The following is a 27451-nucleotide window of genomic DNA, read 5'->3' on the forward strand; positions in this document are numbered from 1 at the left end:
GGCAGATCACCTGGGTATTGCAAAGGGCTCTAGGGAGACCCTCCTGGGGGTCACCTTCTTCACAACCCATCTACCCTCCCTGGAGCAGCCCCCTGTCCCACTCCAGGAGCAGCTCCTGCTCTGCAATCCCTCCACTGGCAAAGCTCACCACGGTCTGCGTATGCACCCCGGGGAGATTCTCCTCTAAGTCCAAATGATTGTGTTGTAGGAAAAACAAGTCTTTTGTGGCGTTTCTACATACAGGAGTTCCTTCCCAAAATGAAGTAGTTCAGGTTTTTCCTGGAATCCAGAATGCCTGTTTGTGCTGGTTGGGTTTTGTAAACTGCACAGACAGCAACACTCTGCAAAGGAGAAAGAGCAGCAAGTGGCCGCTGAGGACGCTGAATGGCAGCAGCCAGAGGTGAACATGAGGGTGGAGGTACACTGGCACACACCTGAGAGAAGGGCCGCACGTGTTAGCACGCCCACCAGTGCCCAGCGAGGACCAGCTGTCTGAATTAAACAGACAAGTATCCCTTACCTGTTTTATTTCCCCAAGTGCTCCACAAAAGTTGTGCAGAAGACTTGGATACTTGTGGACTTTCCACTCCGCAGGGCAGCTGGACTGGTGGAGGCAATGGTAGCTCTGTGGCTGTGTTTCAGCGGTTGGGTTTAGCCATCCTTTGAAACGCAGCCTTTAAGCAACAAGGTGGGTTGATGCTGGAGAGGCGCAGAGGAAATGTTGTCTCCTCCCCAAAGCGCCACCAAAGCGGCTTGGGCTGTGGTGGCTGCAGCAGGCGAGGGTGATTCGGGGTGCACTGAGCAGCACAGCACATCTTCCCCAGGAGGTGTAATGGACATGGTATAAAGCAGAACCACCCCTGCCCACAAGCTCTGGGTCAGACTTGGCCAACAAAATAAATGGAATAAACGGTCCGACCAGGGTGCATCACCCGGTGGCAGCACAACGCGCCTCTGTGCTTCCTCCGAGGGCAACGACCCCCTCGGCGGCCTCTCTTCTGGGAGCGGCTTTGCCCCCGTGGGGCCACACGGCCGACCACAGCTGGGCAGCAGCTAAGGGTTTCCCAGCAGAGCCCAGGCCCTCGCTCGGCCACCAGCGGCTTTCTGAGGCCGGGCCGTGGCCGCCGGGCTCCCAGGCCTCCATCCCGCCCCTCGTGTACTCGAGAGGCGCGGGCGGCCCCAGCACCGACACCCGCCTCGGGCCCACAAAATGGCGGCCGGCGGCCCCTGTCGGCAGCGCCCCGGCCCGCCCCGGCGGCCGTAGGAACCTTCGCGCGGCGGAACGCGCGGGCGCGGGGGCGGTTTCCGGGTCGGGCCGGCGGGAGATGGGCCGGGCCCGGCCCCGCCGCCATGGCCGGGGGCTCGGCGGAGCTGGAGCTGTTCCGCCGCCGCTGGCGGGAGGAGCTGGCGGGGGGCGCGAAGCGGCGGCGGCGGGAGGCGGCAGCGGAGCAGCCCGCGGCGGAGCAGCCCGCGGCGGAGCCCGAGAGCCGTCACAGCGCGGAGCCGGGCGAGCCGGGCTACCTGGCGCTGGCCCGCGGCCTGCTGGACGGCGGCGCCCCGCCCGTCCCGGCCCGCCGCAGCCCGTCGCCCGCCCGCCCCGCCGAGGAGCCCGTGGGGGGCGGAGGCGGCGATGGCGACGACCTGCTGGGGCAGCTCATCCGGGACCTGGTAGGGCTGCGCGGGCCCGGGGCTGCGCTCGGCTGGCGCCCGCCTGTGGCGGCCCCGGCGCTCTGCCGCGGGGTAGCGACCGGGGCGAGGCGCGGAGGGGGGGGCGCGGAAGTTTAGGGCTGGGGCCGCGGAGGTTTGGGGCTGGGCCCGGGAAGGGCCCGGCTGCGCCGCGTCTCGGACGGGGCGGGAGAGGGGGACGCGGAGTTTTGGGTTCTGTGGGCTTGTGCGTAACCTCCTCGTCTTACGAGGTTTTAACCCTCCGAAATCTACTTTATTTCTTATGAAGTGGTGCAGTTTTTTCTCTTAAAGAAGATTTGGTTGCTTAATCAGGGTATTTGATGCAGGTGCATTAATTAAGGATATCCTGCCTTGTGACAGAGTAGTAAGAAAACAAGTATTAATTCTTTATTTAAAGCAGTTAATTTGGAAATAGTCTTAAATACAGTTCTGAACCAGATAAAAGTTATTTTGGTAAATCCTCTAAATGCAATAGAGATTTTATTTACAGTGTAGGAAAACTAGGGGGGAAACCCATTTTCTTGCTTCTCACTAACCTAACTGTGACTAATTACTCTTTGCTTAAAAAAATTAAAAGGAACAGATTAAATTTCTGTCTGCAAGGCACAAATTAATCCATTTACAGAATTAGTGCTCCATTAGCACACAGGAGCCCAAATCTGTCTCGAAGGGGATGGTAGTATTTGAGTTTTGGATTCATTCCAGTAGACTTTTAGACAGGCTGGTGCTGAGTTAACGTTACTGCTTCCTTCGCAGCGGCGAGCACTGTGCTAAAGACAAGCTGCGTGAATTTTTGGGATGTAGGAAGGGAAGACCTTGATCTGTCTCTAATGCTAAAATGGCATTAGAACGGAATTAGGATGAGCTGCTGCTTGTGCTTTGCACATGCTCATGCTTACAGTTTGACTATAAATACTCTTGCAGGTTAGTTTAAAAAAAAATACAGCTGTTTTTTCTTTTCCTCCTTTTTCACGAGGGAGCTGTTGGTTCTGACTGTTGCATCTCTACCAGTCTGTCCTGATGATACCTTTGGATACATGCAGACCAACTAGGTTCCGCTGCTTGGATGCGAGTCAACTGCAATTTGGAAGCAATATATTCATAGTGGTGCTGTGCCTGAGCTCATAAGCCTAGAGCTAATAAACCTTGCCGAATGGCTCATCTTATTTGTTTGGGCAGCGTGTTGCTCTAAAATGGTTATGCGGTTCCTGGATCCGAGCTGGTTCACATCTGGCCAGTTTGGGGTCTGTCTGCATGTGGCCGTGGAGATGTGCTCTCAGAGTTCCTTTTTATATTTTTCTTTGGTGTCCCCTTTGGAAATAGATGCAATTTAAATCACATGAAAACAAACAATCTTCTTGCAAATCCACAGCGGGGAGTGGAGCCAGTGATCCTCATGCAGAGGGAAAGGAAAAGGAGCTGTTTGTGCAGGAAGATTGTGGATAAGGAGGGAGGGGAGCAAGAAGGTTGGCTGCACGTCCTAGTTTAAGTAACTTTAGAAAGAGTGTGATGTTCCAGTGTTTATAAACTGGTGCTGTTTAGCTAGAAAGACCTAATGGGACCATTGCCCATATTTGTGCTGTCTAAACACTTCTCTAGTGTAGAATACCTTTTGCATGAAAAACTTCCATACAACCATATTATACATGGTTTTCTTGTGCAACTGTACTTTAAATAAACCCAGCATTGCCTGTTTTTGTTACTTCATTGGTACTGCAAAGGGTCCAGGTTTAAATGAGTGGGGAGTAGTTGTAGAAGAGACCTACAGAGTAACAAAGGTATCAGGGCTAGAGAAGTGCTAAGGGGCAGGGGATGATCCTGATTCGGGATCTGCCAGACTTTCTGATGGCAAACAGTGGAGGTGGGTTTCAACTGAGCAGCTGATTTTGTGTATGGGCATTGATGGAGAGTGATCAGGTGTTCTGAAGCACCTTGGTGGGGTACAGAAACCAGGAAAAAACACTAGAGAGCAAAACTCCAAAATGGGTGACATAGAAATGGTCAGAATGGGCTGATTGTGCTCGCTGTATTAGTATAAAATTTTGAAATATGTGGATGGAAATGAGGGAGAGGACAAATCTTGATGCCATAACTGCAGGAAGAAGATGAAATAATTATGTAGTTAAACAAAAAACATCTAGGAAAAACGCATGTGCTGCATTTAGCTGTTTGATTAAAATGATGGATTCTTTGGTTTGAAGATTTTTTTTTTTGAGATACTTAATCAGTTAACGCAGCAAGTCTTTCAGCACATTACATATTAAAAAGAAATTTATATGTTGCTAATGAAAGACAGAAACAAACTGTAACATCATCTCCATTCAGTTTTATATCAAAATATTTGTTCATTTTCCATCGTCTGTGTTTGAAATCTTGTAAGTGACATTAATGATGGGCATATGTCTCCAAAGTGCTTACTTGTCTGGTCTTATTGATGCTGAAACCTTAAACAAACTTTTTTGCTGGAACCTGTGTCTTGCCTTTCTCTGCCATCTGACTACAGATAAGCCTTATAGTTCTCCTCAATTTGTTTTTTAGCTCCACTTAGCCTTCTAATATTCTTTACCTGTCATGACTCAACAAAGAGTAGCTCGGGTACCTTCATGCCAGTGTGGTCTATCTGATGTTGTGCCATTACGGGAAGGAGAGCCAGAATGACTTCTGCCTTTTTTATGGAACTATGATGGCTCTGAGGATACAGTCTCCTTTCTTCATACTATGGTACCTTCTGTTACTATCTAGCTGTATGTTAAAGAAGCCTAACAAATTATTTTCTCTTTTTTTTTTTTTTTTTTTTCAGAATGAAATAAATGAGGTTCCTTTCTTTGATATCCAGCTGCCTTATGAACTGGCACTAAAGATATTTCACTACCTGGGCAAGACTGAATTGGGAAGGTGTGCTCAAGTAAGTGCTGCTGACAGTTTGCTTCTCTGATACCATGTAAAATTGGCAGAAATATTCAAGAAACAGTCAGGCACCTTGATGTAGGGGAGATGTGTGGTAGCCCTAGTAGCTCAGCTTATTGTGATTTTACTTATTGGAAATACTTCCAAAGCTGAATATTGAATAAATAATAGTAAATGAGCTGGATTTATAGCTTGCAGTTGAGTAGAGTTAAATAAAACATTTGTGGCTTGGACAAAACGGAAGCCTTAAAATTTAAAGTAAATACTTGCAAGGATCTTTTGATTTGAGGGAATGTATTTAGAAACAAGTGAGTGTCTTGCTGCGATATTTAGAACTCCTCACTTTGCAGTGCTAAGGACATGGCAACAAAGCTGTTCCTCCCACTTTTCAGTGTGTGACTTGAACCATAGAAATTGGAGTAGTAACTTTTTGTCTGTAGTAATTTCATGTGAGGCTAAATTCTTAAGTTACACTGACTTCCTCACCCCCTGCTCTGCAAGGGGTTTATGTTTTTCTTCGGTGATACTTTAAGATAATGGTTTTGCCAGTCTGTACTCAGACATGGTCCATAATTTATGTGTAGTTGTAAACTGCCTGTCTTTTCAAGTAGCTTTACTAACTTAAACACTCACACACACTTGACTATACTAAGGACTGTTCAGCCCAAGCTGTTGAGCCTCTTTATCTCCTTTCTTCACACACTGAATGATGAACTTCCTCCCTGAATGGATCTTCAAAACAAACTTAATTGGCAAGTGCTGATTACCCTGTGAAATAGAGTAGAATATTGTGGATATTCATTGCCAACTTCTCCCATGGTCACTATTTAGTGTTTCATGATGGTGTTGATTGAACTTTTATGTACAAAGCACATCTTTCAACTTAACAAAAATCCAACCAAAACCATTTTTTGTGTTACACTCGAACCATGCCCTGGAGTGTTTGTAAGAGAAAGAAATGCTAACATGTAAAATTTGAAAAGTGACGGACAGGTTATGGCTTTGTTGTGGAAGGTAAACTAGACACAAGTATTACCCAAATGGCACATGCATTTAAATGATACTGGGCTTTTAATGTTCAGTATGAGTAAGTTATAGTGTTAAATAGCTACAGGTGGTTATTGCTTAAATCCTTGACTTGCTAATGCCTTTTAGGAACAAGAACTGCTAGAAGAAAAATAATTCCTCTTGCAGAGCTGCTGTTGCAGAGGAAAAAATTCTCCAGGATTATTTGTTTGGTGCTGTCCAAGAGACTGTGAAGCTTTCAGATATGCTTGAGTTTCTGTCATTTGAGGTAGAGATATGCGATCAGTAAAGGCTGCATCCCATGAAATAGAACAGGGTGCATTTCTGAAGTGGATTACTTCAGGGTTATACTTTCTCTCTCTTCCTTTTTTTTTTTTTTTTCCCCCCCCCTTTGGCATGATCAATTTACCTCATGGCATAGTAAAAAGATTGGCTGATGAAGGGCTGCTGCTTTTCTCTGTGCTTGGCCTGCACTTGATTTCTGTCTTGCTCGCTTTGGTTTTTAACTTGAACCTGTTCTCATAAGATGTGTTTTAACACTGAGAAAATTTTCCACATTTCTCATTCGCCTTCTCAGACTGAGTCAGTTGGTCCTACGTGGCAGCTGACAGGTAGCTGAGCAAATGCCCAGTGTTTTACAAGGCTTTCAGAATGAGATGAATATCCAATGCTTTTAGTGCAGAGCTGGCTTCTTTTTAAGTGTTCAAATAAAAAGCAAAGCAATAAAAATAAATACCATTTTCATTTTTCTCTTGGTGATTGTGTTTTTGAAGGGGGGGAAGCCCTCTTCTGTTAAATGGAAAGCCCTGCTGCTTTACAGTGTTACCGTAGAAAGGGTTTTTTTTTATTAAGGCACCTTGGGATTTTAGTGAAATTGGGCCAGTTAGTGGAATTGGCATCATGAACTACGTGAGTGCCTTTGGAGAAAACCTGTTTGCTTAGTTCTTCATGCCAAATTGGTAACCAACTAACAGTAAAGTAGCCTGACTGCGGAGCCTCTTTGAGATTTAATCACACCACAGACTGCTCCGGAGAACTTTAATTTCACCCTGATATTTCACCCTCCCCTTCTTCCCTACAGCTTTTCTTTGATTTTTTGGAATTAGTACTATAAAACACACACTATCTGTATGGCACTTGAAATACAAAAGCCATGTGCAGCATGTAAATTAATGGTGTCACCAGTTCTTGAGCTCTGGTGGGTTTGCAGTAGTTGTGCAATATTCAGTAGCATCCAGCAGAGACCAGTCCCTGTTGATACCCAATGTTTATAATTCAAGGAGAAAGGTATCCAGGACTTAATGTGTCCACAGAACAGTCCAGAGTAATGACAAAATTTTCCCTCTGCTTTATGCCAGCCCTTTGAGCACCTTTTGATTACGTTCTGACCATTGAAAGAAATATTGTATGCTGTGAGCGACTCTCTTGTGACTTCTGTGATGAGCGGGTTTGAGAACAGTCAGTCCTTCCTCCAGGTCTGATGTAGAGGGAAAAGAACAGTCGCTTGGGGCACCACAAGTATGACAAATTGAAATGCATCAGAAGTTCTTCTGTTATTTGGGGCTGATACTGCAGATACCTGCAGTTAACTTCACTCGTGACCTAAGGACCTGGCCTTTAAACTGTCAGCTTTGTGATAAGGTGATGTGTCTCATATATGAACTTTTCTGTATACTTACAGTTGTTACTGCTTCCTAGTAAATACCAGAGACTGCATAAATTGTGTTTTGTGGTGTGAAATACTTCTCGACAGTATGTACTGAATTATGGCAATGCTAAGGCAGTTTTATTTCTGAACGAATGGGTGGGAAATTGCCTTGAACTGTTAGTATTTTCATCTGGGAGATTGTTTAGAAATGTTTACCAACACAACAATTGTGTATGTGTCTAGGACAAAGGAGACTTTCTAGGAATTTAAGAATAAATTGTCTTGCATAAATCAAGAATTTCAGATGCTTGTCTCTAGAGCTTCTGGAATTGACAAACTGTTAGGCTTTTGGTATTTATACATTTTAAAAAAGAAAATCTTGTATATTTGTTGAGCGTACTTTTGCATCAAGGTTGCATATGGGTAAAAGTAATCATCCATCCTCCTCATAGTTCAGAGAGATGGCGGAGAAACGGATGGATAAGGGTATCCTGGGCTCAGGATGAGGCTTAAAATAACGTTATGGCTGTGAATTGAAAAGATGAGCAGCTTCCACCTGGTGTGGCTTCCATCTGAGTGGCTTTGGATTAAATACTGTTTGGCGCTACATATTGTACTGAGTTGAAAGTCCAGATATTTCTAATTGAGGGCCCTGGCTTCAGTAAGTGAACCTTGACTATGTCTTTGTGTGTCTAGGGAAGAAAATAAACCTAATGAAACAAAGACAGTTATCAGATGGAGAGGGATGAATAAACCTTCATTAGGATTTGAGCCAGTTGATTTAGATGGGATTAGAAGAAATTTAGGATTTGATGGAAGAGGTGGGGTTTTTGGGGGGGAAAAAAAAATCCTCCAAAGGCAAAACCAAATAGCAAAACCTGTATCAGTGAAAGCCTTTGAAGTCCTTCAGAACATTATTACTTGCTGAACTCTTAAGAGACAGAACTGAGCCTGTGTGGAGCTCAGGGGAAACCAAAGTTTCTTTGCTGAGAACAGTTGAGAACTGTAGTAAAAAGATAATAGGAACACTAAAGACAAAATTAATTTGGGGGCTCTACATAAACAACTCTGTAAGATGTTGTCATTGATCATTGTTGGAATTTCTGCATAGTGTAGATTTGGAAATAATTACATTCGTAGTTTAATAAGAGCTTTGCACGTCTCGGCTACTCTCCAACAAGCAGAATGTATGGGTGTGTATAAATAAAGCTATAATGCTCTGACTTTAGGGGCCTCACCTGAAACTCTAAGTCAAGCAGATCTAATAAAGTTGACTTCAAGCCAATGGCTGGTTTTAATGCGGCAGCTCACAGTGGTGCTGTAAAGTGAAATGCTTGAGACTCTTTTATTAGAGATTTCTTGCAGCTGAGGCTCGCTCAGTGGGGCTTTTACAAGGGATTGTCATGCCAGTTTTGGTGCATTAAGAAAAGGCTGCATTAGGGACCCTTTGGAAATTCATGCTTGTAAAGCAGCAGGATTCGATGTAATTTGATTTAAAAAAATCATAATAGGATAGGATCTTTATTCCCCTTGAATGTTTGTTCCTGAAAGTTGAAAACGCAGTCTAAATTTTATGTAGTGTGTTGTCGTCCCCCCCCTTTTTTTTTATTTTTACTGTCTATAAAATGCTTTTAAGACCTTGAAACTAGAAAGGTCTGCACAACATTGTCTATTTTGGCAAACTCCAAAGGTGTGGGGGTTTTGTGTGTGGTTTGTTTTTTGTTTTTTTTTTTAAAGCAAGGCAAAAGTTGGTGTAGTTTGGCTTTGTTTACTTCTGCTTGTGCATTAGCCTGTCCCTCAGTGTCAGCAGAAACGTGCTGTGGTTACGGGAGGGGGGCAGAGCTGCCATTGCTGTTGGCTGGGCTTGGCCGGGGTGCTCAACTCCTGCACAACAGCTGCTTTTTTTGTGTGTCAGCAAAAAACTGGGTGGGTTTTTTCCTTTGAGCAATAATACGTGGATTTATATTACTTTAAAATCAAATTGAGAGCAAATTCACCACTAAACTGTAATGGTTTGAAATTTGGATTGCTTTTGTTTGTTTGTTTTTGAACTTCCTGAGTGTGTCCCTGTAGGGACAGGAGCGTTCAGCACTCTTGGTTTTGGGTTTTTTTTTTACAGGATGATGTATAATCCTAGAGAAGAGTTGATGCAGTTTCTGTCATTTGTAAGGCATTATGATTGCCCTATCCAGGTTGTTTTCTTTGTCTGATGATGGAAGGGGATTGTATGTCTGCTAGTTTGAATTGAGGTCTTTTGGTGAATAACTAGAACATTAGCTCTGCTGGACTTGGATATTCCTGTTTGAGAGCTGCGCTTGTATGTAGGTATCAAATCTTAAAAGCATATACAGCTTACTCAGTCCACCCCCCCCTTTTTTCTGTCATATTAAACTTTTTTTTTCCTGTGGAGGAAACGGGTCATGAGATGTCTTATGATGCAATTCTTGATTTCCTACTGGGATGTTGGTTTTTGAGAGCAGTAATGATACGTGTGTGTCTTTACAGCAAGACCAAGAGGCAGCACAGTGTAAACACAATGGCTAGTAGCTTCAGAAAGTGTTCAAGGGGAGATCTAGGCTGTGCATCGGAGAGCATGCTGTCCACTGTTTGGGGACTATATAGTGTGTAAGGAGGTTTGGGACCATGCGTGTAAGATGGTTTTGCACACCCAAGGGGACGTGTAAGACACAAGGGTCGTGTTGACGGGTGCTTTCTGGACCTTAGCTGCTTTCTCCCTGCACTGCTGTGGGTGTTTTGGTGGGGCTGATCTTGGCCTGATGCTGCATTAATACAGCAGGCTAAGGGATGCTCTTCCAAGTCATCACATGTAAAATTTTACAGATCATGTTCCAAACTTGGAGATTACTTGATTTATTTAAGGGGGTGTGTGTGTTGTTTTCCTATCCTCTCTGTAAGTCTCACTGCACACTTCATTGCTCCAGTGGCTTGTGTTCAGCATGGACTTCTTGCAAATCTGTACCAGCCAAAAGGATCTCGTGCTTCCATTATTCCTCACGATACATAATTTTGTGAAGCTATACTTTGTATTTGAAAGCTGTGGTTTTAAGACATCTGAAGCAAGGTGTGTGTGGTAATGACAAAATACAAAGGAGATTAATCTTATAAAGTGGAGAACAAGTAATAGTTCATCTTACAACGTGGCACAGGGAGATGAATCTGTGTGTAAATGTGGGACAAATGACAAGTAAACATGAAGAGATGGTCCTGTGAGAGTTTGTATCAGTGGGAGACCTAGATTCTTGGTATAAGCTTGGAACTGAAATGGTTGTTAGATGCATAATTGTAAGTTGCAAAAAATGACGTCAGTCTGAGAACATTTTTTAATCTTTTGGAAACAGCGTACAATTGATTGCTGCTTTCACTGGTAGCAGTTTTCGCTGGTTACATCTGTTTTTTTAAATTAAGAATTACAGAGAACAAATGCTACTTAAATTGGCTCTTACCTCTTGAATCTTTAATTCTAAGCCCACAATTGATTATGATGAAGCTGTTCTCTCTGAAATGGACAGCAACTTGAGGCTACTTGAAAAACTTAATAATTCATTCCTATTTATGCCTACTGTAATACAATAGGTTATAAATGACTCATGTCATACACCTAATCAGGCATTGTCGGTAGAACTTTAGAGATATGGTGGTGTGATCTGAGAGGTTTTCTGAGCTACAAATATGAAAATAAATTCATATTTTTGCTCTAAACGTACAATGCTGTCTTAATTGTTTTCTTGCTTCTCCTCCCTTCAAAATTTTCTAATACTCTGATATTTCAGGTTGACAGTGTGGCCAGTAAACACTGGTGTCCATGTTGCATGGAGTTTTAATGGAGTAGAAACTCAGTTATTTTCAAAAGAATACACAGAAAAGAAGCATTTTGTTAAAAGACTGGGTTTATTATACTCTCAGTGGTATAAAGTGTGAACAAATACATTTGTTTAGATAAGAATTTAGTCTCAGCGCAGGCAATGTATTGATTTATATGTGTGTATTTCACATGTTATTTAAATCATTTTATAAGAAATCTAATTTTTACTTTATGCTATATATATAAAAATTTGATTTCTAGGTCAGCAGGACATGGAAAATACTTGCAGAAGATGAAGTGTTGTGGTACCGGTTGTGCCAACAGGAAGGATACCTATTAGATACGAGCATCTCTGATCGTTCCTGTTGGAAGCTCGCCCTCAAAAACTGCCGTGCCAGAGAGCGCACTTTGAAAACCAACTGGAAGGTAAAAGGGAATTTCTTTAATGGGATCCAGATGCTCTAGAAAAATGGGAATCTGGTTCAAGCAAGTGGTAGTGAAAAGTTGGTCTTGTGTATTGCAGCTTCTTTTTGCCCGTTAAAAGGGGAAAGCTGCTGAAGGATTTATGAGACCTAGCCCTAGCTGTAATACCTTTTTTTCCCCAATGACTAGTTACTTTTGGGAGTGAGTCTTTCTGTCTGCTATGCTACTCCACTGGCTTTGGTGAAAGAGAGACATTTATGCTTCAGCCATCCCTTCATAATGAGAATCAGCCTTGAAGATGAAGGCTCCATCCCCTGCTCACTACATATCCTGGCTAAAAGAAAGCTGTAATTTTGTTGTTGTTGTTGTGATAGTTGTTTCTCTACCTAAAGATTATGAATGATAATGAAGAGTGATAGCTTCTTTTTCATTTCTGTCTGTAAAAAAATTCCAGGCAGCAAGCATAAAATAGATGTGTCTTCTCTCTCAGCTGCACTGCAACTTGTCAGCAGCAATAGCAAAGCTCGGAGTTTCCACGAGGCTGCAAATTAACTTGGTCGATGAATGTATTGCAATACTAACACCATGTCTTGTCTTTCTGTGCAGAACCGTATCGGTGGTGTGAGCCAGCTGCAATATGAGCTGGGAAAAATTCTTTGTGATGTACATTCTTGCGATGGAGTTGTTATTGCTGGGTGAGTATGAGGTTGTGTAATGCTCACTTAATCTTCACTGTTGGAAATCTCATGTACTGCTTTTTAACAAATTCAAAAGAAGCACCTGTTTGAGGCAACGTGAATGAATTTTTCTGACCGCAGTTCCTTTGTGGGTGAGGTAGATTGTCCTTAAAATAACTGATAATCATGGTTATCTACAAGTCATTTCAGCAGTGCAGATTTTTACTGTGCTATTCAAAAAGCCATCTCATGTACAGGTACTCCCTGTAAAGACTATAGTACTTTCTCAGGAACTGTATCTATTGTTTTCCTGTGGAAGCACCCAGAATGTATTCAGTATTGAACACATCTACTGAAAAATGCTCTTTTGATTATTTTTTTCCATAAAAATCTCTTAATCACAAGGATATTTTTGTGTGCTGTGGCAATATATGCTGAAATGCTTTTGAATGCTCTTGGGCAACTGAGAGCAGAAATCTAAACTAGCAGACGGCAGGAGCGAGAGTGGAATTTTAATATTTGATTCATTTGGTTTTGTGTTTTATTAGCTGCTCTTTCACTTGTTTTACTTCTGCATTTGGAGGTCTCCCTTTCTATTCTCTCTGCCATCCTATTCGCTGACTATTGCCTCTCTTTCTATGCTTTCCATGCAGTGTTTTTGCTGCTGTTATTGGTTGCGTTATAGCAATGAAAATGCTTCTGTGGAAGAGCTGTGTAGTCTGTGACCTCTAGAGGGACAATGCCACACAGCGGTTCACCTAAACAGTGGCCATAGAAAGAGGCTTTAAGAATTTGTGTGCCCGGGGTACCACAGATCTTACAGTGACTAGTGCCTGACGTTGAGACTTCCTTGAGCCACCGATAAGACACCACAGCTCCTGCCTGCTGTGGTCTGCAGCTGGGATCCAGCTCTGCAGATAGCAACCCAACTCCTTTTGTGCCCTTCAGCTTGGGCAGTGTGTTCCCTGGCCTTGGCTAGGCATCTGCACTACTGTATCCGTTCCACTGTCTCTAATGAAACCTCCTGTACTTTTTTGGGAGCCAGAAACCCCAGTTGTCTCCATGCTGCTGCCAAAACCTCCAGCTCTTCTTTTTCTTCATTTTCTCCATTGTGTTTATATCCAAACATGCAATATATAGAAGGTAGGCAGAATAAATTAAATTTCTAAAGAATTAATAAACAAAGGATATTAATCCTACATATTAAACCTCAAAAAGTTCATATTTTAGCTTGATGTATTACGGAAGTTGGGTTTATGCACAATCTTTTCATATCAATTCCCCAGTTCCTCCAGTATCTCTTGATTCTTGTGGTGAGTTTGCATCAGTTGGCATGGTGAAGAGAGGTGGTGCCATTAAATAATTTAGGTTCCTGAAAGTTTCATGAAAATAGGTGAGCAGATAAGAGACCACTGAGGGAAAAGCTGCACATGTATATTCATTAGGATAAGCAATGTTCACTCAAATCACTTTTCAGTAATTTCCCTTCTCTGAGAAAATGAATTTTAGTAATGAAGTATCTTTTTATGAAGCTGTGAGCATATATTTGATGAAACAACATGGGGAAATCAGAGTTCAGCTGTTTAACTCTGCCTGGTTAGTAAATAAAATGTTTAGAATATTAGAACACAAAAGTTATATTACTTCCTTTGCTGTTTACTACTTGCCCTTTGCTCTGCTTGGGTAGCTTGAGGTCTCTGAAAGCATCTTTTAAATTGCTGCAAGTAGAAAACTATTCTGTGAATCTTGCCCAAAAGAAGACAAATTTGTTCTGCCAGTGATGATTGAAGTCTGCAAGACAGTAGCACGCTGTTGCACCTCCCAATAATATCTCATGGTAACTATCAAACAAGACAGACCTAAAGTTATAAATGTATTAGCAAAAGAAAAGTCAACATATAAAACCTCCAAGGACATTAGCAAATTGTGCAGGCAAATACTTTGTTATGTGCATTTGGTAAGTATTTAGGATAGGTAGATTGAGGAATTTATTGGGGTTTTGTTTTTTGGTGGTGTTCCTTTCTAAATCCAAAAAATAACCCTTCTAAATCCAAAAAATAACCCTCTCCTTTCTCTCCCAGCTTATAGTATTGTACTTAATGGCTTTCAAATTTGTCATAAAAGTGTAATGAATCTGGTGATCAATAGCTAGCTGTTGCATTCTTTCAGTAGTGCAGAAGTAATTTAATAGCTGAGGTTAACAGAAGTCAATTTTCTTCTCAGTATAAATATCAATTATCTGTTACATTTAATGATTATATCTCCAGTTTTGCAAACACTTATGTGCTTAGCTTTACATGTGAATAATCATAGATTACAGTGAGACTTGGATGTGCATAAAGCTAAACTGATGTGTGACTTTGCAAGACTTGAGAAGTTGGTGATGATCTTAAGGCTAATTTTGTGGGTGGAATTTCGTAGGGTTTTTCTAAGCAGTAGCTTGTGGCATCATTTACCTTTCTTTCTTCTACGGTCAGGTTGCTGCACTGGAGAAAAACAGGGCCACTCAGTTTTTAGCAGGTTTTTTGATGTTTGCCTTTGGGGAGCAGCTGCAACACTCTGGCTCAGCTCAGTCAGGCCAGCCAGGCATTACACTCTGTCTTTAGAGCTGGAAACTGTGGCAGTGTATAGCAGCTGCTCCCTGGTTTCAGGACATTCAGCTCAGGATCTTGGGAGATCAGAGAATGGTTATAAAAATCAAAAAAGGTGTGGAGAGAGAGGCTCTCCAGCAGAAATGCTGGGGCTGTTGTGTATTTGGAGTCTTGGAGCAAGCCTGGGAACAATCTTAACTTGATTTGACTCTGGGCTGTGATAGACCTGATAGTTCTTCACTATATTGCTTCATACTCTGCTGGAAAGTGGAATGATTTTTATTTCAGTTGCTGTAGAGCTTTTTTTAAATCTTTCTGAAAAGTAATTTGTACAGGTTGTGGGCAGAGTGACTAAGCCAGCAGCTACCAGTGTGATACAGAGAGGCATAGTTTGCCTGAACCTGTTCAGGAGCAGATCTCTTTGTTAACTTTGTGTAAGGAAGCAAAGATAAACTATACCTCTCCCTTAGAGAAATGTACCTATTTCATGCACTCTCCTCTGTTTTCTCCACGCTGCTGCCAAAGCTCAAGCCAGAAGATGGCAGAATATCAAGGATTGATTAAGTGCAACCTGAGCTGTGAGTTGAAGGTGGCTGCTAGCAGCTCCTCTTTCTCAGAGCGCCTTGCATTTACTGGCTGACATCAGATAATTCAATCTGGCCTGCATGCAGAGCATCTTGTGTTTATCATTAAAATTTCATCCCAGCGGTTACGATGCTTGTTTTCTGGGTCAGACCTTGAATCCCTTTTCATTTGAGACAGCGGTGTTTGTGGTTACCTCACTCCCAATCAATGTTGTATTCACCAGCCTTTCTACAGTTACATGTCTCAAAGGATCTTCTTTAAAGGGATGTTGTCCTCCCCCCTCTCCATATTCAATTCAAATGTAGTTTCGTCTTTTAAGTCAGCGTTTACTTAAAACAATTATATGTCTGCTCGCTTGGCTTTTATAAATTACTACTGGTGATTAGGTTCACTGTACCTAATGCTGTTGTATGTTTGGTTTCAGTACAGAATGCCTGGATTTCTTCACCTTCTGTTAATAAAATATTACTCTTTTTTTTAAAGCAAGTGCATGTTCAGACAGTGAAATTACTACTTTTTTTTTTTTTTTTTTCCTTGGCAGTGTTGACAGCTGTACTGATGGGCATTTGTAGTCAGAGGTTAGGTCCTCCTGGAGATACCTATCTCAGAGCATGCATCTGGTCCTTGTTTGAACTGTGTTGTCATTACACGATGGATCCTGTGGTGTAACATGTCCGTGCATGCTGTGAGACTGACAGCTGTCTGACTGGCTCTGTGTGAAATGCTCATGCGTGGCTGTCCTTGAACTGTGTGGTAAACTTGCCTTGTGTTGGTGGCAATCACCTTGCCTCACAACACACCCTGTAAAACCACACCAAGTCTGCTGTGAGTCAGGGTGATGTTTTATTGTGCATTGTGTTAACTTCTTTGTGCTTGCGGGAAGGGCACTGTTGCTTTACTGCTGCTGTTTGTAGCTCTGAAAGCTTCCCAGATGAAAATAAACAGAAGAGATCCAGACTCAGACCACCCTTCCAAAGATTCAGAAATGTAAAGGTATCTGCTTTTTCTTTCTTCAGTTTTTGTTGACTGAAAAAAGAGTGGTAGACTGTTAGTGAAAAGCTTACATAAATGGAGATTTGAGGGCATGCCTCTGCTGTGCCACAGAGACAGATCCAGCAGATGCTGCGTGGAGTCCCTGCACCTCTCACAGACTAGGCTGGGAGTCAGCCCATGGTTCTTCGCTTTACATTTTAACCTCAGACATTTTCCTCTTTCCCCCAGTAAGTACTGTCTTCTTTCCTAGAGATGTTCCTTTCTTGAGTTAGGGCTAGTGAGATTCATCTGCTCACAGGTTTAGAGTGCCTCTAAATCAACAGATTAACACTTCCTCCCCTTCCAGGGTGGAGCACACCTGGTGCAGATGGTATTCCTCCAAGTGATGTTTGATAAAGGCAATGAGAAGCAGAAGAACAACTTTCTAAATATCCTGTGTAGTTAGGGGAATCATCTGTTACAGAGGTAGTGATACGTTTCGATTCTCTCATACTGAGAAATAAATGCACTGAAATAATTTTCATAGAGTTGTCTTTGTTCTGAAGGAGTCTTATGGGAGTTACAGTTTAAACACTGCGGCACTTTTGAACATTTTGGGCCTTTCAGTTTAAGTCATTATGAGCCACATACAGACATATAAGCAGCTGCTACTATATGGTAGTTTTCTTTGTTCTCTAGGATCACCTCCCACTCTGCTTTCCTCTTGCTTAAAGGTGACCTGCAAATGACTTCTTAAAAAAATGGGCTTGCCGCTCTTTTTAGCTTCATAATGATGTGTGAAACTAGCCCGAAAGGCTTGAAAACACTTTTCTGCACTTTTAAAAACTTCGTGTCAACTCTCATCTAATTTGTTTTTTTTGCTATAGGGCTTGTGGGTTATTCTCAAGGTATTTATTATTAGCTCTTGCATCTTAATTCAGTGTGCAGACCTGAGGAAACCAAAATATTAATTAGTAGTGAAAATGAATAAAAGTTAACAAACTAAAGTCTTAAACAGCCTGAATAAACCCATCTTACTTAATTGCTTAAATTTCTCTTGTATAATAGCACAACTTTGATAGGTTTCTCCCTCCCCTCCCAGTGACTGAGAAATTTAAAACAAAGCAGTGAGGAGAAGGTAAAAATACTTGCCTTTTTCCTTCAACCTTCCCCAAACCTTTTGTTCTCTTCGCTCATTCTCATCATTGTTAAGAAGCAATAAGTGTCAGACCTTCTTTTTCTCAAGTGAGTCACCTTTAGGAGGGTTGAAAACAGGATGACATCATGAGTTCAGAGGGGTCGGATGACAAACTACGGGAGTTAGGTAAGGTTGTGTTAAGTGACAAGCACGTTGGCTTCTCTGTCATCTCATGAAAAAGAGCCTTTCAGGTGAAACCGATAGTAGAAGCTTGATACTGATTCTTTGTGAAAGATGCTTTTCCAGCCTGCCTGGCCATTAAACTATTGGTTTACCTGTAGGGTTTGCTGGATGCAGAGGAACGTGTTGTTGCAGTGAGATGCGCTGTGTGCGTAGTGATGCCCAGTATTCTGAAGTCACAGTCGTTATTTTTGAGCTTGTAAAGCCTGGTTTTTCTACTGAGGCCAGACAAACTAGGCGGATGCTTCTTTCTAGTAAAATTCTTGACCATTTTCACTGTTTTTGCAGCCTGTCAGGCTCTGGGCTGTTGCCATCAGTGCCTGGAGTTCAGGTGATACTTTTCCTCTCTGTTGTTTGCAGTGTGTTGCAGTTTGTGTTCCTTCCAACATGTAAACGTATCAATTTACATCATCTTCAAATGGTGTTTTCTTGCCTGTATCTGAAACTGGAACCATCGTTTTATTTGTTGCATTATGTGTTTGTCCTTTGTGAAATAATAGGGCTGATGGACCAGATCCTTCCCAAATTGCATCATAATTCCTCTTGAATTCTTTTGAAAAAGATGATTTTTTTTTTTTTTTTTCTCCTGCCATGGCAGTAGCCTTAGGCAGTACCCACAGTAATATGTTTCTTTAGTCAGAGCAACTGGTTTAATTAATGGGCCTGGACTGGAACCTTGATCTAAATGATGGGAGATTCTTGGCCTTAAAGAATTTACTAGAGACAGTTTGGCTTTCTCTAACTTCTGGTTTTTTTAAGTGTTAGTTAAAATGTTTTGCCTACTATTTAACCCTTTGGCTTGCTTCTGTTCCCTTAGTATGACATTTGCATGTACTTAAAATTAATAAGAAGGTGAGGCACTCAGAAGTACTTAGGGTGGCAAAATGTTTTATTTTGTTGCAGAAACAGTGTTAAGCTGCAGAACTGCACGCTATTTCCAGCAGCTTAACCCACGTTCTAGAGCTATGATTTCCTAAATAAGGCCTTAAGAATGATGGTATAAGCTCTCTGCAGCTCAGTTTCTGTGAGTGGTCCACAGATGGATGTGGGTTGATGAGTTGGAAAGACAAGTTCCCAGCAGAAGCGTTTGGGAACCGATCATAGGGATGCTCAGAATGTATTTCCTACATGTTAAATCTTAAAGTGTTTCCAGATCCATTTTGGTTGAAGTTAGTCACTTTTTTCATAGCTGCACTTGTATATCAGGCAACCCAAAATAATGTTCGGATGAAATCAGGGACGTGGCTTTTCTACTTCATGTTCTTCTACCAGTGTTTGGATTGTTTCAAATGCTGGTTTTGGTTTACCATCTGTATTTTCTCGTATTTTATGATGTAGCTTTCTGCCACGCTATGTAATAGGAGAAAATTTTCTTCTTTGTTTCATTTGTATTTAATCTTTTTGTCATTGTGTTCTATTTATATACCTTTCTGCCATATAAAGTAGTTCTTCACTCTGACGTTGCTGTTTGTTTTTACCAAGCCCTTCCCTTAAGAAATCCCTTAGCCAAGCTACCTGTTGGATATATATATGTAGTGGCAGTATCAATGTCTCTAACTGGAGGTGAGTACACAGGAAGGCTTGGGAACTTTTACCTCTTTCATCCAGCCTTATTCTGTGAGGCATCTAACACTGTGGCAAATGTATCGAAGCAGTCCATCGTTATCCCTCGCTTCAGAGAAGAGCTGTGGGTCTTAATGTTGAGTATGAAGAAGGTAATAGTCTGTTTAATATCAGTATTGTGTGTTGTGATTGAGGTATCTTGCAACTTGCAATGTTTATGATGAAGAGGATTTTTGAAATTGAACATTATGAATTACCACTGTTGTACTTGAGCCTTATAGTGAAGATGAAGCTTAGGAGGAATTTGAACCAACTTAAAGGCATTTGGACTTGGGTTTGCATGTTTAATTGGACCTTATTCTTAAGCCTACTGAGGGGGTCACTGACTAGATACCACATGAAGGACTGGTTAGTTGCTTTTGGTGGAATAAGGATGAAAGGTCTGAGACGCTTGTTGCAGCAAGACGATGAAAAATACTCATTATTTTACTTGCTTATCAACAGGCACCCATTTCAACAGAGCTATTGCTAGAGATTGTTACTTGAGCAAAATTCCTGCTGACTTCAATAAAACGCATTGACATTGTAAGGACTTCATAATAAGATCTTTTGAGTATTAACAGATGGTCACTGACTGCCTGAAACAAAGTTGTTGGGGTTTTTTTTGTTTTGTTGATCACCGCAGGTATCTGGAAACTGAACAGACTTTGCCTTCTGGAAATCAAACCTGACTGTGAAACAAAGTTTTTCCTTTCTCCTTCTTTTTTATTTTCTTGCTACAAATTCTTTAGAGAAAATACTGAAAATGTAGACTGATTTCTGAAGCATCTTATCAGGAGTCTTTGGTGTTCAGACCAACTTAGTGTAGTTAGACTTGCCCTGGAGTGGTGTGCTTGAGGCAGCTGACAAAATGGACTGACACCAGCATCCTGCCTGTTTCAAGAGAAACCCAGCGACAGTCTGGTTGACCTGCTTGTTTGAAGTGAAATTCTGCAGTGCCAGCAGTAAGAAAGCCATCAAGGAAAGCAGTTTGTCTTTGCTGCTGCCATGGACTGAATGAGTAGAGTCTCGACTGTTTTGAAAATGTTCCTGTTAACAGTTTTTCTTTTGTGTATTTGTCAGTTTATATATTAGTTGCAGTTGTACTTTGCACAAACACTAATTAGACAGCCATCAACACTCAGGGCCAAAGGCTTACTAACAATGCAACTGTGATAGCAGTGTCTTAATTGGTTGAGTATAATTGTCATTAGGCAACGATAAAGACATCTGGGGCTCTGGAGAGAGATCAGCCTCCCCCTCCTCCTCTTCCCCAAATTTGTTCTGGCTATTGCTATCCAACACGGTTGAGCTTTTTCAGATGAGATTCTGTGTTTTGACCAGTTTCCTGATGTTTTTCTCCTTATGAAATCGTCTGCCTCTTCAGCACCACTTCATTAGAGCGATGCCCAGCCTCCATCTCTGCTTCCTCCCACATGTGCCCTGCACTTCACCACCTGCTTCCCAGCCATCGTGGGACATGAACAGCTTTTAACCCCCGGTTCCTTCTCCTTCAGACTTCTGCTTTCAGTCATGAGAGGGCACGAGGAAATTGTTCATCTCATTATGACATTACTGCCAATAAAAAGTAGTTGAAATGCTTTTGATTAGTAAGTAGGTTTGTAGATACCATATGAATTTAATTTTTTCAGTTTCTCTATACCACATGCATTCCACCTATTGTTGCTCCATTTCAGCAAGTTTTTTATGCATATCTGTAAAGCTTCAGCTGAATTTGCACACTAATTTTTACAAATGTATACATATCTGTCCAGAGTTACAGAACTGGCTTGTCAAGGAGAAGTATAGCTAGAAAAATATAGCTCTTGTCTGTCTTCTGCTGCTACTTCTGTGTAGACGCTGAAATGTTCGGAAGAACAAGCGCGAAGTGAAATGTAAGTCCATCAAAGAAGCTCAGTTACTTGGGTGGAGAGTCTCTTGAGTGCTAAGAGAAGGATGACTGTGTCCAGTGAACAGGGAGAGAAGCACGCAGACCCAGAGCTGAACACGAGGCGCTGTGTGGATGTAACACCTTGGAAGGCGTCAGGGCAGGGCGTTACCTGGAGAGGGAGAAACCTGGGGATGTAAGCGACAGTCGTCTTGTTGCTCCCTGTTGTGTTCAGGCAAGCAAGACTTTGAACAGCCTTTCTGAAGGAAGTAAATCAGGTATGGTCTCTCAGAATTTATAGGTTTTGGGGTTGGTGGTGGGTTTTTTTGTGGCTTATGTTAGGTGTTGGGAGTATTTACCTGCCACGGCAATAATCATCTCATTACACGCACCAGGGGGAAAAAAAGCAGCAGCTGAATGCTGTTGGTGTTACAGCAAATGGAATGTATTCATTGTTATATTAAACAGAAAGGTTTTTGTTGTTTGTTTTCACTCCAGCAGAAAGCTATGTGAGCTTTTCATAGCCATCTTGATAGAAAAATCAGTAACTGAATGAGTTTGGAGGACTGTGCCTGTTCTAGGGCAGAAGACTTAAATGTAGGGTTCTTTCAGTAGCTGGTAATCCAAACTAAATTTTCATGGTGAAGTGTAAAAAGTTGTTGTGGTAGGAAATTAATAGAAATACTGAAATTATCTAGAAATAGGTTCTGTGAAGTGCAGCATGTTCTTCTCTTCAGCCATCTATATTGATATGGCAGGTTTGCCAATTATCTGCAATAAAGCATCCTTTTTATTTTTTTACAGCAAGGCAATGCTTTAATAGTTTAAAAGCCTTTTGTTGTGGTTACAAATTGAAAGTGTGTTGCTCTTTACAATAGCATTAAAAGCAGGGAGTTGAACCATTAAATTTTTTAGTTCTGAATTGGATTCATCTGTGTTTGAAATTCTTCCAGTTCAGTTCTGGTACAGGCCCAGTGGATGCTGGAAATGGGCACGCGGTGGTGATGGCCAGCGGAGCGTGTTGTCAGCTGAGGAGATGGTTTATGTCTCCCATTTCCCCATGTTGGTTCCCTGCCCAAACCTAGACCTCCACTTATGTTTCCAGCATGGTCTTGTAACATCTCTCCAAGTCTTTTAGATTTGCCGCATGGGACTGATTTGCTGTTGTGCTGCACTGGGAGGGATGAGTGGTGTTGCTGAGTGAGAAATGGGGGTAGGAGGGATACGGGAGGGATGGGAGCAATGATGCCTTACTACCCTCCTCTGCCTGATGCACATAAAGCGCTTGTCCCTTCTTGCAGTGCACTGCTGGGATTTCTGGACAGACAAAGGTGAAGGCAGGGTGTGGTCGGTGCTTGCAGGGTTCTCCTGGCACACATAGTGCTCCCCGTTCTCTGTCATGACAGAACTGGGATGAGCACTATGACCAGGATCCTCCTACGGATTGTTCTGTAGTATCTGAACCCACTAGAGCATACTTGAGGTAACACGTAACAAGCTCATGTGCTCAGCAGGTCCTTGCTAGGTGTGGGAGAGCAGCATGGCTTCATGGGAGAGAAGAGGGAGCTCTTCCACATGTACCTATCGTCACTGGAGAGGAAGGGAGTGAGGATGAGGAGGCTGCAGGGTGGTCGGCTGCAGAGCCTACCAAGCAGAGACAGTTCTTGCATTTAAACAGGTCCCAGCACAAACACATCAGATTTTGAGTCAAATTTATTTCAGATTGATAGTGTTTGGTGGTTCTGTTCCAGTTCGAGCTTAGCTGTAGAGGTGGTTCAGGTTCTTCTTCAGGAACAAAGAATGGTTCAAACTAAATTTTGACTTGGTTGAATTCTGAGAAAAAATTAATTTCAGCACTTCTTGTGGTACTGTGAGGTTGGATATTTAATTCCAAGATTGCAGTCTATGTTATTTTTTTATGGATGGTAGCGTGTCTTGAGCCCTGGATCACTTGTGTTTCATGCTATGTAGAAAAAACAGAAGCCATGCACTCAGAGAATTAGCCATCCCTGTGCCTCTTCTTTATTCCTGTCCTTCAGTTTTCTCCATCTATTAGTCTTTCTTTCTACATTCCTAGTCTGAACTATTTGAGAGTGAGTATGTATATGCACTAGGAGGAGATGCTGTTCTTCATCGCTTATATTTTGTCACTTAGTTCTGTCAATTCTATCAGTATCAGTCAAGAGAAGCTTGAAAACATAACCCCAACCAACCCAAATATAAAGGGAAGCAAAAAGCAACTCAAAATTAAAATGTTTCCCAAATATCCGTGTCTGTTGTTGAAGGGGACTGCACTTCACCTGGCCCATTGTGGTTTGTGTCTAAATTTTAAAATGTATCCGAAATGAGCACCTTTCAGTTTTGTAAACTGAAGATATTTGTTGTGGACTAATCTGGACGTCTTGTTCAGTCCGACATGAAACATTTTGCTTTGCTTTGGGGAAGCTTCTTTCTTGATCTGTTCTTCTTAAATTGTGCTGCTGTAAATTGGAAATGAAAGCAGGATTTATAGAGGGATTTGGGCCTCATTTGTAGAAAGAAAAGAGAGAAATGCTATCTCACCCTATTCTTTCATTTTCTTCTGTCTTACCATGTAAAGAACTGAAGAGGAAGCCAGGTGACAAAGACACAGTTCTCCTCTCTTCCCAATTCAGTGCAGAGAGTTAATGGTGCATCTCTTTCTGCTTGACAGATTTCACTGCCCCCTCAGGCACTTTAATTAGTTTTATAAAGTGGAGCATTTTCACTCAGGTGTTGGGAGTAATCTGCTCCCGAGTACTTGTAACCCTGTTGCATGGTACTCCCCAAAGAACTGGATAACCTGAGTCCAAGTCCAATATCTTCTAAACCTTTATTAAGCTCTTTCCTTCAGCTCCTTTGTAAATAACTATTTTCTTCTTTTCCTCATGAACATAGGACAGCCAGATTTCGAACTGGTAGACCTTTGAGGCTTACAAGAATCATTCTTTTGAAATCCTTTTCCCCCAAAAGTCAGGGTGTAACAACAAAGCTGACAGAGCAGGAAGCACCCTTCATTTTCCAGCAGAATCCAAGTCTTAGCTATGGCAGTGAAAGACATCTGAGACTGTTTGATGGTGTTAATTGTCACAGCTCTATCAAAACTTATCTTAAATAATTATTGAACTATTCCAAGTAGCTATTTGACCAGTTGTAGAGGGAGCTTCTCTACTTTGCCTGCAGTGTGTTTTTCAATAGTATGTTGTGTGCCACAGCATAGATGGCACAGAACAGTTTCTGTGTTGCTTGCTGTGTAACAACATTCATTCATTTAGATATATTCAGTATTATCTGAGAAGTTTAGTTCTATTTTTTATAATTTTCTCATTGGTAAACTATAGTTTGATGTTAAACTATAGTTCTTCAGATGTTTCAATGAGAGAGCCTTCTGCAAAGAAGGCAGCACTGCCTTAATTCTAATGAAAACAATTATATTAATAACTGAATTAGTCTTAAGAGGTGTAGGCAAATCTGCTCTGTTGATGAGGCATTAAGAAGTTCCTATAAAGAGCAGTAGGCTGGATGGGCGTATGCGTGCTTGTATGTACGTACATAAATCCTCTGATTAAACAGCCTTTGCTTGGCACAACCGCAATCACCGATTTTTAAAGACCGAGAAGAAACAGTTTGAAGTTTTGCCATGATGTAATTTAGACTCGTTAGTGATTACCTTTTTTCCCTGGAGCCTGGCTCTCCTTGCATTCTAGTTGTAAACTGATAGTTGGTAATCTGTGGTAGCTCAATCGTGTTGTTCTTGTAGCTCCAATTTACCTGCCTGTCTTAGTAGACTTGATGGTACATTCAGTAAATGGGAATAAAACGAGCAAAGCTGATGGGCTTGTGCACAGAGTGTGTAAACAGTGTGTAAACAGGAGGAGAATCAGTCTAGGAGCTGTAAATGGTGTTAAGTTTTAAGATACTTTCTGTTTCTTCCTCCCTTCTCCTGCAGCTACCTCTTTTAGGATGTTTTGGGATGAATAATAGCCTTCTTTTCCAGATACACGTCAGGAGAAGTGAGGTTGTGGGACACTCGCACCTGGGACTACACAGCCCCCATCCTGGAACCAGTGCATGGTCCTGGTGATGCTGGACCTCGGCCACATGTCTCCTTTGTGAGGATAAACAGCTCTCTGGCTGTAGCAGCTTATGAGGACGGTAAGTAACCACAACTCTCCTCCCTATTTAAAAAAAAAAAAAGCTTTACAAAAATGAAGCAGCTGTGCTCAGCTTTTTGTGTGTCTGTAATCCTGTATATACACACCCATGCACACACTTGCTTTTATGTGAGAAAGTTGGCCAATAACCCTAAATGCATTAGGAGGCATTGGAACATAGCAGCCATTAAAACTGATGTTTAATTCCTACTGGAACTGCTACACAAAGCTTGAGTGCCAGGCTGTAGTCCAGCCAAACTATCTTAAGCAAATAACTTGTTTTGCTATAAAAATATTAAATATTCTTCCACCAGCCTTCTCTGTCCAAAACTCCCTTGGGGTGCTGTGAAGCTTTGTTATGGGAATACTGGTAAACTTGCATGTCTGATTAATCTGCATCCTCTCTTGCTTTTGGCATAGTGTATGGATCACAATTTCTTAACTGAAGTACTGGTTTGCAATGGTGTGTTGTTATATACTTTGATATAGAGAAATAAAAACTGTGACCTAATAGTTAATGAACCCCTAATAAAATCCTGGTTATATGCATTGTTTTAAATATACTTAGATGTTTATATAACGGGCAACAAGAGCCATAGACCAACTGTACATCTACTGGATGTGGGAGCAGCAATTAAAAAAAGTCAGGTTTGGACAATGCTGGCCAATTGGGATCCTAGGCTGAGTTGCTCCGGCAGAACTCTGCTCCTATCATCTTTCTTTAAAATGTATGATTTGATACTTAAAAACCTCTCCTCGGGTATGAATAAAGAGTATTTTCAAAGTTAGGGAGCCTTGTACACATACTGTCTTTGATCCTGGCATTTCTGCACATGAAAACAAAACCGAAGATGGCTGATCCAAACAAAATATCTAATCCATATATTTTATTTTAGAAGTGAATAAAATGCTTAATATGTGAAAACAACCGTTTTAAGATGACCACCATCCTTAGCTGTTTTTCTAGATCATGCTAGAACGGTTTTCTGTGGCTAAAAATTGTTGATAGGCAATGTTTTCTGACAACAGCAAGTCTGGTATTACAGAATACTCATTAATATTATTTACCCGAGTCATAGGAAATTATAACACAGTGATAGTTTTTAGTGTTGGCTTTTTGTCCAGTGTGCTAAACAATGACTAGCAGAGGGTCTTTTGTTTGTTTTCTAGTCTCCCACTGGCTAATCTAATAATTTGTCTATGGGGGGGGGTTTTGTCATATTCCTCGTCGTCAGTCCTGTGTGTGCTGTGACTAAACTAGTTTGCATAAAGCTTGGCGTCTTTTATTCTTTTGGGTAGAAATTTTAATGGGCTCTGTGATATGGCAGTTACTCTGATTTGAGAAGCCTGGTCAGAATAGATTAGTTTCCATGTGAATAGGGAATTATAAAGGCTGATTTTAGAAATGTTTACTAACTGGAATCTGAAAGCATATATTTACTGTTTGGTGGAGAGAATTATTTTAAACTTGGGGGGGGGGGGGGGGTGAAGGATGACTTTGAAGCTAATGTGTTTGATTGTTCTTTGTTGTACTTTTCCAGCTCCCTTTTCTCTTTGTTTGTAAGTTTGACTAACACAGAGAAACCATCTGCTAGTGTTGGAGGTGGTGCTGTCAGGCAAAGAGTCTAGACTTCTCTGTCGAATCCCTGGCTAGCAGACTCGTTCAGATAACATCAGTTTCTCCCAGTTCAACAGAGCTCACGCAGCGATGTCCTTGGCATCCGATCACAGGGAAGAACTAACAGGCAGATTCTGCTCGTGCCGTGCCTGCCTTACAGCGCTGTTTTGCTGGTTCCGTAGTAGCAAATGCTTCCCAAGGCATATGAAATATAGCAAGGAGAAAGATTTGTCTTACTGGGATGCCTGCATCCAAAGTGAATTGTAACTCCATGATGGCACTAAGAAAAATTGAATTGTGACTTCTGGTGACTGTTTCTGACGGCGTCAGCCTCTGAGAAACAAGCGGCAAGGAGAGGTAAATGAGAGAAAAATGTATGGGGAGAAAATGAAGTTCCTTTCGCCCATGCCAACACTCAGTGGGGGCACTGTATGTACACCTGGGGCAACAGGACT

At 41.9% G+C, this 27451-nt stretch overlaps 1 protein-coding gene across 2 annotated transcripts in view; it reads left to right on the forward strand.

Annotated features, from left to right (window-relative positions):
- The first annotated feature begins 1338 nt into the window (after positions 1 to 1338).
- Positions 1339 to 27451, forward strand: part of FBXW8 (F-box and WD repeat domain containing 8) — a 51728-nt gene continuing 25615 nt past the window's right edge. For both annotated transcript variants that reach the window (XM_074844571.1, XM_074844572.1), the window contains exons 1-5: positions 1339 to 1668; positions 4487 to 4591; positions 11352 to 11516; positions 12120 to 12208; positions 25222 to 25379. In XM_074844571.1, the coding sequence (XP_074700672.1) occupies positions 1351 to 1668; positions 4487 to 4591; positions 11352 to 11516; positions 12120 to 12208; positions 25222 to 25379 (835 nt within the window). In that variant the 5' untranslated portion in view covers positions 1339 to 1350. The remainder of the gene's footprint in view (positions 1669 to 4486; positions 4592 to 11351; positions 11517 to 12119; positions 12209 to 25221; positions 25380 to 27451) is intronic.

The sequence above is a fragment of the Strix aluco genome, chromosome 18 (assembly GCF_031877795.1).
Source record: "Strix aluco isolate bStrAlu1 chromosome 18, bStrAlu1.hap1, whole genome shotgun sequence".
NCBI classification, from domain to species: domain Eukaryota; kingdom Metazoa; phylum Chordata; class Aves; order Strigiformes; family Strigidae; genus Strix; species Strix aluco.